The 14,533-nt window shown below is 47.0% G+C and overlaps 1 protein-coding gene across 4 annotated transcripts in view; it reads right to left on the bottom strand.

The window, feature by feature from the left end:
- Positions 1-14,533, bottom strand: part of Larp1 (La ribonucleoprotein 1, translational regulator) — an 80,968-nt gene that overhangs the window by 18,185 nt on the left and 48,250 nt on the right. For 2 of the 4 annotated variants that reach the window (XM_047556165.1, XM_047556162.1), the window contains exons 2-4: positions 2,395-2,456; positions 2,050-2,115; positions 912-1,086 (exon numbers count right to left, since the gene is read on the bottom strand). In XM_047556165.1, the coding sequence (XP_047412121.1) occupies positions 912-1,035 (124 nt within the window). In that variant the 5' untranslated portion in view covers positions 1,036-1,086; positions 2,050-2,115; positions 2,395-2,456. Of the gene's footprint in view, positions 1-911; positions 1,087-2,049; positions 2,116-2,394; positions 2,457-5,456; positions 5,564-5,785; positions 5,860-8,632; positions 8,823-14,533 lie in introns of those variants that run through there. The other 2 variants (XM_047556163.1, XM_047556164.1) reach the window with 2 other exon arrangements.

Raw genomic sequence — 14,533 nt, 5'->3', positions numbered from 1 at the left:
TAATATGGTGACCTTGGGCAAATTCCTTTCCCACATACTAGACCTCTTTTTCATCTCTAAAATATGGAGGTCCGTGGCATTCAGTGTGATGGAGACTCCTGGCTAACTCTCCATGTTGATTTCTAGAGTTTGAGAATGGACTTTTGGAGTAAGAAACATGGTTGCCCAGAATAAAGACTATACTTTCAAGGTTCTCTACAGGCACATGTCAAAATCCTGACTGTGAAATAAAGGAGCAAATTCACAGTTGAGTACCTACAAAGAAAAGAGCTGTCTTTCCTTTTCTCCCTCCCTGCTAGAGTGAGCAGGAAACGGAGCCATCTTGGATGCTGAAGGGCCCAGGCACTGCTGCAGAATGAAAGCAGGCAGGAGTTGTCACACTAGGCCTGGCCTACTTACACCAATGTTTCACGAGAGAAACCAACTTTTATCTTGTTCAAACCATTGTTACTTTGGATCTCTACTGGAGAAGACCAACCTGTATCTGAACCATATTTCAGCAATTTTTGGGAAACTCTTAAAGCAATGTAAATCCTTGTCTTTAAGAGGGGGAACTAATGGACCAACAGGTAAAGAGGTGACTAATATCTCAATGGCTTCAGCAATCTGCCACCTTCTGCTGACCTGAAAATCCTCCAGCAGTCGCCAGAGATTGTTTGTTTTTGTACTGGGGACTGAACCCAAGCTCACCACTAAGCTGCATCCCCAGTTTTGTTTTTTTTGTTTTTTTAAAGACAGGATCTCACTAAGTTGCTTAGGGCCTTGCTACATTGCTGAGGCTGGCCTTGAACTTGTGCTCCTCCTGCCTCAGCCTCCCAAGTTGCTGGGATAGGCACACAGCACCCAGCAGTCCCCAGAGTTCTGACAGATCAGTACTGTGCTGACACTTTCTCAAGTCTTGCTCCACTCACCTTTCTTCTTCTGCCCGCCTCGCTGGCAGTCTTCATCCCCATTCTTCTCCTCCCCTGATTCATCTGATTTGGTTTTTGGGCTCTCCTTACTATCGCTGCCCTCTCCTTTCTCCTGTTCTTTCATGTCCTTCTTGGGTGGCAGCTTACGGGCAGGCTGAGGCTTGTGAGACTGTGGCTACAGCAGAAAGTAAGGCAACAAGGAAGTGAACATGTAGGAGAGCTTCCTGTCACTAGGAAGAACAGATGGCAGAGGAACGATGGCATGTGATGGCAGGTTGACTAGATGCAGTGTTAAGGCCCTACTTCCACATCTGAGATGCCTTTACTGGAAGCATGATCACACAAGGCCAGGAGGTGGGAAAGACAACTTGTCTCTCAGGCTTACCTGTGGTCTAACGCCAGAGACAATGCCCAGGACAGAGGTGCTCAAGCCCACAGGAGCCAAATGTTTATTCTCTGCAATAGGGACTACCATGCAGTCCTGGTAGTCTGTGTGGTGGAAGAGATGCTGGCCCCTGGCCTATCCACACCATCTCTAAATAAGGACTTAACCCACTCAAAGTGGTCGCAGTCAGTGAACAAGGGATTTAGGCTACTGGCTCAGAAGAACAAAAGTGCTAGGAAGAAGAGAAATGACCAAGAGAACTACATAAGCTTCCTCAAGCTGGAGATGGGTATCTAGCATAATATACCCTCTCTTGTTTTGCTTGTAGGAAATCCAAGTGCAGTAATGGAGAACACAGGCTTTGAAATACAGCTACATACTTGACATCCAATCTCCACTGGCCATCGAGAGCTATAAGTAACTTCTCTCAGACTCAGAGAGGATGAACAGATAGTATCTGGCAGTCCCTAACACAAGGTACAGGCTCAAATAGTGAGAGTGCCTAACTATTTCAGTGTTGCCCACGTTATAGTAACTATTATTTATTTTTAAGTTGCCCAGGTTTGCCTCAAATTCCGGGACTCAAATAATCTTCTTCCTGCCTCAGCCACTTCAGTAGCTGAGACCACAGGTGCTTGCCACCTCGCCCAACCAACTACCCCTTTTTAAAAACTAAGAAAGGTAAAACCCAAGGTTTTGGAAGTTTGTGAAGCCAGAAAGAGTTCAAATCTGCCCATTCCTTCCCAGTCTCACCTGCACACTCTTGTGGGCTATCTCTCCAGGTGTGGGCCAGTTGATTGCATCTCCAAAGTCACCAACCTGTAAGGAACATTCTATGAGGGCCCCAGGGTGACCTGCCTCTGCCATTCATCCCCTCACTCAAGGTCCAGCTCTACCCAGAGGAGTGATCAAGGGCCAAATCAATCTAACCATTAGGACCATCCACCCTGGGGCCCAGAACATACTGGTATTGCAATCCCTGCTATTCTTTGAGAAGCCAGCACTACCTGGCAGTTCAGAAGCACTCATTATAAGGGGAAAGAGTGCCCTGCACTGCCTCCAGTAAGTCCCCGGGGCCAACTCGGGTCCATTTCCTACCTTGCTGCCTTTCCGCTGTTTAGGAGCTGCTGCTCTTACCACCTTGGCTGGAGCAGAATGTTCTGTGGGAACAAGGCAGAGAGAAAATGGTTATGCAGAGCCTGTGAAGGGCCACTGCCAACTCTTCACCCTCACCACCATCCCTATCCCACGAAGCAACCTTCAGGTTCCCAAAGGAGGAAGTCAGAGTAGACAGAGGAGAGACATGTGATCAAACACCAGTAACATTTGTACCAGCCCTTTCCTGAAGAAATCATGGAAAGAGAGATCATGCAAAGAGATGGCAGCCAAAACCCCAAAACCCAGACTCTGAGGTGGAAAAGCCCTTCCAGGACTCAGGTCAACACCCTACTAAAATCGGGACCAGGGCCTGAAGGAAATCCATGCTAAAATTAGCACTTTAATTCAGAGTTCTTAAATCACAGCAGATTCACAGTCAAAATATGAAAGACTCTGGCCCTAATATTCTAGAAGTCTCTGTGTGAACAGACCAGAGTTGGTGATCATCAGGAAGGCAAGATAAAAACTCCTAAGTGGGCAATCAAGTCCAGGGACCACACTGGGGCCAGATCTGTTCTCAAAGTCTTATGGAAGAGTCAGACTCTCAAGTTTTCTTTGAAAGTGAGCTCCCATTTGACTCAGCAGTTCCACCTGTAAAGTTTTATCCTAATGAGACAAATGAGACAAGAACTATGTACAAAGACTCCAACAAAGTGCTACTTACAACTTCAAAAAATGAGAAGTAATCTATTTATCCAATAGTAACTGTCTAAATAAATTTAAGTTCGTCCATTTTTATACCAGTCATTAAAAAGAGAATATCTCTACGTATATGACAAGATGGGCACAATAAAAGAGAAGTTACAAACAATTCCTTTTTTTTCTTTCTTTTTTTTTTTTTTGTAAAACAAATAAAAATGTGCACATGCACACTCACAGTACAAACTCAGGAAGGATACACGAGTATTATCAGGAATGAAGTAGTGTATTTACAGTCACTTTAATTCTTTCTTTTTTTCTTTCTTTCTTTATTTTTATGTGGCGCTGAGGATCGAACCCAGTGCCTCACAAGTGCAAGGCAAGTGCTCTACCTCTGAGCCACAACCCCAGCCCCTTAATTCTTGTACAAAGGTAGACATGAACTTTTTGTTAAAAGACACGTCCTCCCCCCTTCCCTTTCGCAAAGGAATGGTTCTAAGAGGTTCAGTACCTTATACAACCACACTTATTTTCCTAGCACAGTTCTGAAGACCAAGAGTGTCTGCCCCTTCTTCCTTCAGAGATCACAGGAAAAGATACATCCTGGGGTTCTACTCACCCACTTCTCTGCTCCCTTTGTCTGCACTGTTGGCCAGCCATGCCAGGGCAAGAGCTACTCCCAGTCCCTGAGCAGAGAAATCTACCCAGCTGGCTTCAAAAGCAATGTTCTACTCCTTGATCAGACCCATGTTCTCTTAATGAGTAGAAAGTGTCCTTGCCTGACTGATTGTGAGGCCCAAGCATTCCTGGCTTCCGCCAGTCACTGCCCCCTCATCATACCCCATACCACATGCCTTCTGATATCTGATCCTGTGGGGCCCAACCACAGCATCCCTCACCCCTAGCACTGGCAGTAGAGAACCAGAATATCTTGGTCCCAAAAGGATGGAGGCCTCAGGCCCGGCAGGCAGCTCTATACCCACTCGCCTGTGACTCCTGGGTTGACCCAGACAGACCTACCACCCCCAACCCAGTCCCCTCATTAGACTAAAGATCTTCTTCACCTGCTTCACCCCAGGGCCAGGCTAGTGTACATCCAAGCCATGCTGGTAATTTCTGCCAGTTCTCAATAACACCACACACATGCTACCAGAGGCCTGCAACAGGAAGTTTGGAAAGGGAATCAGATTCAGAGGCAAAGTGTTCTGAACACTTTCCCTGAAAAGGTGGGGCAGGTTTTCAGGTCAATAGTCTTGTTTCTTCTTATTAAAACACTTTCAAAACTGAAAAGAGTCACATACTGTGACCACTCTGCCTAACCTTTTGTTCACCAAGATCACAAAGAAATGTGGTAAAGTACTAAAAGTTTAGTCTCCAATCAATGTGAGGGACCTCCTGCCATAAGAAGGCCCTGCTGATTCCCTACTCCACCAGCAATCCTAGGCTGACCAGCAGAATAGGGCTGCTCTGGGTATAGGCAGGAATATTCCTAAATCAGTCCTATGCGAAGTTGGAAAAGCTCCAAACCCAAGTCCTCTGTCCCTAGGACCCATGATGCCCTATTCTTGCTCAGAGTCCAGCTACAGCTTCAGACTGCCTGACAAGAACAAAGCCTCCAGAGAAGAAGAAAAATCCACTGGGGAGAGAAAACCATTTCTGCCTTGGTATAAAATTCAGAGATCTGTTAAAATCATGTGGGGTCTCGAAGACTCAGATGAGCTGCTGTCAGCACTGTAGGAGGCTTGACTAAAGATTAGGTTTTCAGACTTGACTTCAATCATATATCCCTATCAGGTCCTCTCTCAGTCACCCACTGTGTATGCACTCACCCCCACCCCGAGAATATACAGGTCTAGAGGGACTTGATATCTCACATGGTTTCCAATGAAAACCATTCTTCTGCGCAGACACCAATCGCCATGACCAACACTACCCCAGCGAAGTCAGGGCACAAATCCTTTCCTTCCACTTCTGCATTTTGAAACCTGCGTCTGTCACCACTGACCCAAGCCCAGCTCAAAGAACACCACTGTTCATTTGCCCAAGAAAATAGTTACAGAATGTTAGAGCAGCAAAAGGACCATAGTTCTAATCCTTTCTGTTTGTAGACAGAGAACTGAGGCTGCAAAAGGGGAAGAGGCTTCCCCAGGAAGGTAGCACCAAATCTCTACTCCCTGGCCAATCTCCTACAAGCTCACCAGGAAGTCCAGTGGCTCCCTTGTGTCAGGAATGGGTGAAAAACCTTCCTGGTGTTAGAGTGCCTCCCCAATTTTTCTAAGTTGTTACAGATGGCAGGAAGCAGTCCTCAGAGAGAGAGGGGCAAGTGTGGAAAGGCAGACCCAGGCAGGGCCCAGCTGGCTTACCTGTCCATAGATTTCTGGGGCCCAGGATTCCAGGGGGGAGGATGGCAGACAGAGGCCCGAGGAGGGTCTTCCTCCTCAACTAAGGCATATCAGAGGCTAAAGGGTATCTGGAATAGGAAGAAAAGCACTTTCTGTCCCACAGGACCACCATCAGCAAGGAGCCACCACTGGCTCTAACTCTAGGGAGTCAAGGGCTTCCTAAACACACACATGCGTTTGTTAAAAGTGAAGCACACCAAAATATCCATGTGCAAGAAGCAATCTGAATTTAGTAGAGGTAGGGGCACTAAAGGCAGTTTCCTGAAGCTGTATATGCATGGCACACTCACCATTTTTACTTAGGCTATTTTACTTAAAAATAGATGATTCTGAGTGTTGGGGAGCAGGAGCTAATCCACTAGTGCTGATGAATAAAAGGACAAGAGTTAATATGGGGATGGTAAGGATGGCAGGTGCCCAGCTGGGCAGAGCGGCTGACCACACAGTCTCAACAGTCTAACTCCCGGGGATGCTCTGTCTCTGAACCTCAGCTTTCAAATGTGGAACACCCCTTCATTCAAACACTCCCTACAAAAGTCAGGCAGCCCCACTATTAAGCACAAGGGACTTAAGTTACCAGATTTGGGCTGGAGTCCCTATCTACTCTGCTTTTGCAGAGCCCTGTGAACTTAGGCCTCCTCTGTACAAACCGAAGGCAGTTACCTTCACACAGAACCACTGGACACTTAAGTGACTAGAACATATGAGTGCACAGCACACAGTAAACACAACAAATGCTGACAATTATAATTCAAATTCACAAAAGAAGCTTAATACTTCCAAGTAATCCTCATCCTTACCAAGAGAAAAAGCGACATCACCAATCCCTTATCATGTAAGAATCAGGGTGTCGAAAGAACTCTTGGGAATCAACTGGTGCAGTTCACCCAAACCATATTACAAATGACCCATCCAGCCTGGTTGTTCTTCCAGGCAGTGAGCCACTGGGGGTTAGGGGGTTGCACCCTTGCAGTGCCCTGCAGACGGAGACAGCTGGGTTCCAATGCAAGTTTCCCCAGAAAAGGAAAAAAGAGAAAAACTTCAGAATTTTTGCAGTCTTAAATGGGGAAAGAAAAATGAGGATATTTACCTGATCCCAGGGACAAGACATTAAGCTCTGCTGTGTTAGAAAGGAAGGAAGAACATGGGGAAGGCCTACAGCTTTACAGTCAAGGAAATTTAGTCACTTCTCAGGTCATCAGCTAGAAAGAGGCAGAGAGGAGCTACAGGAGTTTCTCCAGCCTACCAAAAGAGCTAAAGCCATAAGCCCTTGTTACAAAGCCTGATACTAAGTATTTTCTACATTGTCTTATTCTAGAAAGATCCTAAAGCTGCTGACCTTTAATACAAAACTACCCAGGGAGGTTTTACATGTCCTAAGTAACAGCAAGCACTGTAAGTGATGGGAAACTTGTGAAGGTTTTTAGGGTAGAAGGCACATGGAAATTCAGATTCATCAGGTGCCATACACAGACGTGGTAAGAGGAAGGGAGAAGCTGGAATTAAAATAAAGGACCAGTGCAGTGGAAGGTGAGATAAGACTGGGCTAGTCAGGAAGGCCTACAGAACCTGGAGGAGGTTAATGGAGAGGACCACCAGGCTTAGGGTCTAAGTACCACCAGGGAACGGGGAAGCCAAAAGCTTGGAAGCTAGCATCATCTTCTAGAGACTGGCAGCTGCAAAGGTCCAGTTTACCCTGACTGCTGGGCTTAGGGGCTGCATGACATTCACCACTAGTCTGCTGCTCTCTGCCTGGCCATTAGTCAACCTCTTCAGGGAGACCCCTTCCAGATCCCAAGTGCAGCAGTCAAGTGCCTCTATTGTGTGCTCTCACTGTACTCTAAGTGTTAACTGCCTGGCTACTTATCTGCCCTTCCAGACTATGCACTCCCTGTGGGTAGGGACCAGGCTCTTTCACAGCAGGGACCCCAATGCCAGCTGAGAGCCTGGCAACACTGCTCTCCCAGAGACAGAGAAACAAATGTCCGGACACTGAAGGCTCCCAGAGGAAGCCAGGTCCCAGCTCAGTCTTGATTCTCAGGCAACTGACTGCCTGGAATCAGTGCCAAGTCCCTGTCCAGACTGGAGCATTGGTCAACTGGATAACCGTGGGGACGCTCTTGGCCACACTACCCAAGCCACACATCTCTCAACTAAAAGGAGTACTGGTTCTGTGGGTGTGAGGAGAAAAAAAGCAAGGTGTCAAATTTCCCATCCAGGAAAGAGATGCCTGCAGCACAGTGGAGTCAGTATCAACAAGTGCAGATGGCCATACTGTCTATACTTCTCCAAGTTCTCACTTAATCCTTACAGTAACGCTCAACTAGTTCCTTTCACTGGTCCCATTTTACAAGCAGGGAAATCAAGGTGCAAGGTAGAAAGGTTATTTGTCAAGATCACAGTCATAAGCAGAACAGGATTTGAAGCTAATAGTTCAGTCAAAAACGTGTGCTTTTAATCATCAGAAGGAGGTAGAAAAGAAGACAGGGGGTCCATGTAACCACCTCATTTTGGGCAATAAATAGGGCAGGCTCTCAAAGGCAAGGTTGCCTAAGGTCAGAATTGGGTGACACTCCCAGGATTGAATGCCAATGACATGACAAATATCCCCATGTCCAGACAGAGGCTCAAGGCAAACTGCCACCAAGCACACCCCACCGGAATCCCTAACGCTAGCACCGTGGCAGCCCTACAAGGAAAGAAGTGTTCCATTTAGGTCCACATCCCAGTTCTTCTACTGTAGACTCTGCCCCAGAGAGGCTCCTCAGCCACATCCTGGACCAGAGGCTGCTGGGGTGGGGGGATGCAGCTGACAAGGACTCTGCCCTACCCTCAGCCTCCCTGGATAGGGACAACAGTGTCTGCCTAAGCTGCCTGTGCCTGCCTGACAGTGGAAGGCAGTGAAACCAGGCAGAGTCACCTACCTGTGCCTGTCCCTCCCTCCCAAGCCAGTCTGGGGACAGTCTGTGAAAAGCCTGACTACCTTCGGCTGTCACCTAGCCTGTGGATGAGGAGGAGTCATTGAGGAACCTGGAGAGCTACAGATCTTCTTTCCTACCCCACAGACCCCAGTACCTTCTGGCACACCCACTTCTCTTTTTAGAGAATTCAAAGAATGGTGGGTTAACCCTCCTCACCTTGTTCACCGATTTCCGCCTGCTGCCATTGCTGTCACTTCTCAGAGGCCTCTCTCTGCCCAACCCCTCACCCAGACTTCCCCCAGACCTGCAGCTGAAACATATGAGAGCTGAAAGGCACTCTGGGGTGGGGGAGAGGAGTGGGCAGAGAGAGAAGGAGGGAAACCTTCAGAAGGTCAAACCATCTTGGGGCCCTGGTGAAAGGAAGCTGACAGCCAGCCACCAAGCCAGGGAGTGCATGCAGTCTGTGTCCCCTTGGGCGTGGAGGAGGGGCAGAGGGCGGGCCAGGCTCCAGTCACATGCTAGCCAGCCTGGCCCAGGCCCAATGACTATCTTTAGCCTGTGGTGACCCAGGCGCTGCTCCACGCTTCTACTCTCCCTGTCCAGACACAGACCCTGCAACCCTACGGCCATCCCCAGGACTATGTGGCAGTCCCTGAAGTCTTGCTCAAAAGTTGATTAATCATCATCACTGCTGAATGTATCAGGGGCCACTAAAACCCCTGGCCTCCAAGCTCCCTAACCCGCCTTTTCTGAGGAGCACACTGGGTTCTAGTTAGAACAGTAATAATAACCATTTTTCACCATGGCCTGACTAGGTGCCCAAAACTGATATAAGCTGCTTTCTATTTACTATTTCCTTTACTTGTTTAAAGAAAGGCACTTATTCAGGGACACTGCAATTTTGAAGCAAGATGGTATTCCTCCTAGTCACAGATCTCAGTGTAAATACTCCTCAGGAGTCCTTCCCGGCTGCCCAGTGTCAGTGCTGCCCAACCAGCAAGCCTGGACCAAGTTCTAATTCAGTCCTTAGCGTGGGGTCTTCTGAGTACCCACCACCACCTGAAATGGCTGCACGTATGTATATATCAACCACCTAGACTACAATCATTCCCCAGTCCTCACATCCTTGTATGGTGCCAAAGTTCTTAACATGGACAGCTCATTTGTTTCACAACCACTAGAGAAGGTATGATGATCCCCAGTTAACAGATGAGGAAACCAAGCCAAGAAGCTCAACGGCTTGCCCAACCAAGGTCAAACTAGTAGCAGCAGAGATGGAACCCACCACCCATGCCTAGCCTTCCTGGTTTTTAGTGTGCCCTCTGTAGAGAACCACTGGAAGCTCCATAAGGTGAGGAGTCATTTCTACCTTGTTCACTGGTTCCCTGCAGTCTGTGTGTGGTAGGCCCACTGTAAATATTTACTGAATGAAGAAATTTACACAAGTATGGTTGCTTCTCAATTTCTATAGCATTCTCTTCCAGGGAAAGAGAGAGAGAGGTTAATTACCCCTTTGCATTACAACTTAACAGCACAGGAATACAATCTGGTTTTCTCAGCATGCCCCTGGACTTCGGTTCAGTTCTCCTTGGAAATGAAATCAGTACACTAAAATTCAAGCATCAAAAGTCAGTTGTGGGAAAACAAAAGGAGAGGGTATGCAGTAGAAAAAAAGAGACAGCAAACTCACTCTTATTGCCCTAAATTTTAGGGCATTCTCTGCTAAAAGAGGCATGTGAAATCCCCAAGAAATTATTTTGGATGAGCCCCACTACTGAAGCAGAGAAGCTAATCCCAGACCCTGCTAGGGAAGGAAAGGACTTGAGAAAGTACACTTTTGGAAAACTGAGACCCAAGAGTGACCTGGCAGCACCTGAAGCTACCAGAGAATTGCTGTAGACCTGAGACTGGAACATTGAACTGCTACCTCCAGATTCAAAGCTCTTCTGCAGTTTGGGAGTTGGGAAGTCAATGACAGCTTTCCCCACACTGCCCCAACTACACAACCAGTCACTCATGGGGGGAGTCCTCAGGGATTTGAAAGTGGCACAGAACTGTTCCCCACACTACTCACAGTATCCCTCTGCTCTCAAGATAAACTGCCCCCACCCCAACACACTAGAAATAGAACTCAGGGTTGCTGTGCCACCAAGCTACATTCCCAGCCCTTTTCAGCATCTCAGCGAAACCCTGTATCAAAATAAAAGGGTTGGGGCTAAGGATGTGACTCAGTGGTAAAGTATACCTGGGTTCAATCCCAGGAACCAAAAAAAAAAGGCAGCATACAGAAAAGGATTTGAGGCATTAGATTTAATCACTCATTTTCCTAAACTATGAAAGGGGTCCACAATAGTTATTTAGTTATCTCACAGAATTGTTTAACAGATTAAATAATTTTAAAATAAATTTAGAACACACACACACACAGATACCCCAGTCCTTTTTTATTTCTTTGGGGCAATTTCAGAATCTCCCTTGGTCCTATAAAAAGGGAAATGGGGGAAGGAACAGGGTTGCCAGACTTAGCAAATGAAATTCAGAACATCCAGTTAAATCCGAATTTCAGATAAACAGTGAGTAATTTCTTAAGACCATGTCCTATGTAATACTTGGGACACAGTTATATAAAAACTCAAGTCAGTTTTTCGAAATTCAGTTTTAACTGGTGCCCTGTTTTTATTTGCTAAATCTGGTTATCATAGAAAGACGGACCATTGCTTGATGTTCCAAGCTCAAAGTGGGGGAGTGACCAGACCCCTGGGCTGGGATGCCAAGTCTGGATCAAATACTGCAGCACTTGCTATACTATATAAAAAGCTTTATATATAAAACTTGGCGAGAATTTCCCTCTGGGTGTCTTCAGTCTCTCAAATCAGAGGCCTGTGGTAATTAAGGGTGGGTGGAATTCTGTCATCTGCAATCTTTGCAGTCCTTACACCAGGGATCCCCTTAAATGCAGCCAGTTTTCCAGGAGGACAAGCTTCTCCTGAAACTGGCCACAAAGGGCTTCAACCCTAATATTTTGAGTGCAGGATTATCATCCGAGGAGTTCATCAAAATGTAGACTCCTGGGTCCCACCCTCCAGATTTCTGCTTAGGAATGGTGGGGTCAGTAATCTGTTAGGTAACTCTAAAGTAGGTTTTCTCTGGATATATTTATAAATTATTTGGATTTAACCCAATGAGTTTCAACTGTTACTTTTGACAGGTTATCATCCAGAACTGCAACAATTAACATTTTAAAATCACGGCTGCACTTCTTAAGCTGGTAGTAGGCATACCTGGATTCTAGTTTTAATATTTCTTTTACATTTAAATTCTTGGGTCAGGGATATAGCCTGGTAGTAGAATGCTTGCCTAGCACATGTGAGGTCATGTGTTTAATTCCCCCTCAGCACTGCAAAATGAAATAAAAACGCTAGTATATTTACATTCTTGGCGGGGGGGGGGGGGGGGGAATAAAGCAGGGTGTGCAGGCGCATGGCTGTAATCCCAGTGGCTTGGGAGACTGAGGGGGAGGATCTCAAGTTCAAAGTCAGCCTCAGCAACTTAAATAAGCAACTCAGTGAGACCCTGCCTCAAAAAATTAAAAAAGGACTGGGGATGTGGCTTAGTGATTACATGCTCCTGGGTTCAATCCCTGGTACCACAGAAGAAAAAAACAGAAATAAAATGACAGAACTTTTCTGATAGAAATGGGCCCTGAGTCCCCTCCCCACTTGCCTGCCACTCAGCTGGAGTTCCCTGAGCAGAATCCCATGTGGAAAACCCTCACATTTCACAGCGGTGGACACTGGATCGCCAGCTAGCATCTAAGGGTAGGCGCAGATTCCTGCTTCTCCCCCAACTTCAGAAATCAATGTGGGGAGGTGGGCCAACCTGGGGCATCGAGTTTTAATAAGCTTCCTGTACATGGCTGATGAAAACTAATGTTTGCAGACTGAACTACCAGTAAGAGTGCCAGCAGGGGCCCTGGTCACCAAGCCCCAGACCAAGGGCTTGAACCTGCAGACAGTAGGTTGCAGGCGGTTTGATTACACACACTCAGTAGTCAGGGTGCTTGAGAAGCCCATTCCTGTTTACCCATTAGTCCCCTCTCTAGCACCAGGAACCAAGAATGGTCAGGTCAAGAAGCCACAGGCTGAATGTCTTTTCAGATGTGTGAGGTCATGGGGATCAGTATGGGCTGGGCTTGGGGTTTAGTTTTACAAGTTCCAAACTTGGGCTGTGCCAGGAGGAAAGAAGGTTCTGAAGGGAGCTCTCCACCTGCTTCCTCCTAGCCAAACAGCCTCTGCCTTCTCCTACCTTAAACCTTGCTGTCTGCTCACCCAATGCCCTAACATTTGGGTCCCTTAAAATAATGGCTTCCATTTATTAAGCATTTACCTCAGGAAGTCAGGTCTCCTGCTGCAAGCCTTTTGTGCATTGTTTTTTAATCCTCCCGGTGAAGGAACTATTTATTGTCCCTGTTTCAGAGAGACTCAGAAGCAAAGTGGTTTGTCATCAAAGGACACACAGTGAGAAGGTACGAATTCCAAAGATCTGAAATCCCAGGCTATCCCAGCACTGAAGGTGACAAACACTAGGTTCTTTATGTCCCCAAAGGGCTCCAAGCTTAAGCCTGAAAGTCATATAGAGAGCACTGAGGCCACTCATGCCAGAATCCACTTCTCTCAGTCCCATAATGTACCTGCCAGGTAAGGATAGCACCACTTAGCACAGGGAAGAAGCCGGGTAGCACAGTCAGCAATCAAAGCACTGTTTATTCCAAAGGCAATGCTCCAAGGCCACCCTTGACCTGAAGACCTTGGGCTCAGGCCAGCACCAAAGCCCCAGGGAAATTTTACCTCTTCCAGCAGATCAGAAACAAATGGATGGAGGAAACTCAAGAGACACTACAGGTCAAAGGAGAGGGGAAAGGAAGGTGAAAAAACAGGTGGGGTGTACAGGCCCTGCTTCAAGGCACAGGGGAGAACGGAACAGAGTATAAACCACCACAGAAATTACCTTTTCTTATGGCGACCAGGGCTGAGAAGCTCTTAAGAAAATTCCTCCCAACACTCCATCTGTCTCAACAGAACAGTTCAAGACAGGCTGGGTGGGCACAGTTCTACCCATTTTACAGAACTTAGAACTGAGACACAGTGAGCTTCCTAGCTTATCTCCAGAGCCCATGATTTTTTGAGATCCTAGCCCTAAGCTCCAGCCACTGTCTCATGAAGCAAAATAAAACTTGGGTCATTGTTAACTTGGCTAGTGAAGCATCAGTGTCAGGCACAGGGGGAGGAAGGAAGCAGTGGTGAACAAGACAGCCCTCTCTACTCCTAGGGCTCAAGTTTACGTGAGGGCTTTAATTTTTAACTCCACCTGTGTTGTCCTGCCTAGGGTGCTGTATAGAAGAACCCCAGGCAGCATACTGCTCGGGAAAAACTTGGGGTCCTTGTCTGATATGGGCAGGAAAAGGAATGGCACACAAACATGAGACATTCAAGTCTGTCAAGGACTATATAGGCTCTTCAACTCAACAAATATTAAGTCCATACTATGTGCTGGCTACCGTGGATACAGAAGTGGACAAGACTGCCAAGCGGGGTGGCGGGCTCTTTCCTTCCAGGGAATACTCTGTCTTCATTCCAGGAAAGACCTGCAATCCTTAATCCTGGGTTCTTCCAGAGAAATTAAGGAAAGACCCAGAAGAATAAAATGCAGAAATGAGCCAATAAATATAGACGAGGTACCTCTGTGGAAAGCGTATAGGCTGGGAGTTCAAAAAATTGTCTGATTCCTCTAGCTCTGCCTGGTTCACCCTACTTTATCCCACCAGCAGAGCAGTGCACCTGGGCTCCACCCCAGGGTCAGAGTCAAGGTTCTGCCACTTCCCCCTGGGTGTCGGTTTCGGTAAATGGGAAGAGTCCCTAACCTCATGGAATTGAGAGGATTAAATGAGTCACTACTTGTAAGGTTCTTGGAAAAGTGCCTGGCACATAGGAAGTACTCAATACTTGTAAGCTATTATTCTGAAAATTATAGCTCTATGAACACCTGATTAAGGCCACTGACAAGGTTTTCGACCCCCCCCCCCACTGCCCCCAAACCCACTGGTGGGCTTCCTAAAGA

Source organism: Sciurus carolinensis, chromosome 6 (genome assembly GCF_902686445.1).
Source record: "Sciurus carolinensis chromosome 6, mSciCar1.2, whole genome shotgun sequence".
Taxonomy (NCBI): Eukaryota; Metazoa; Chordata; class Mammalia; order Rodentia; family Sciuridae; genus Sciurus; species Sciurus carolinensis.
The sequence above is the reverse complement of the archived record's forward strand: the minus strand, read 5'-3'. Positions and strand labels throughout refer to the sequence as shown.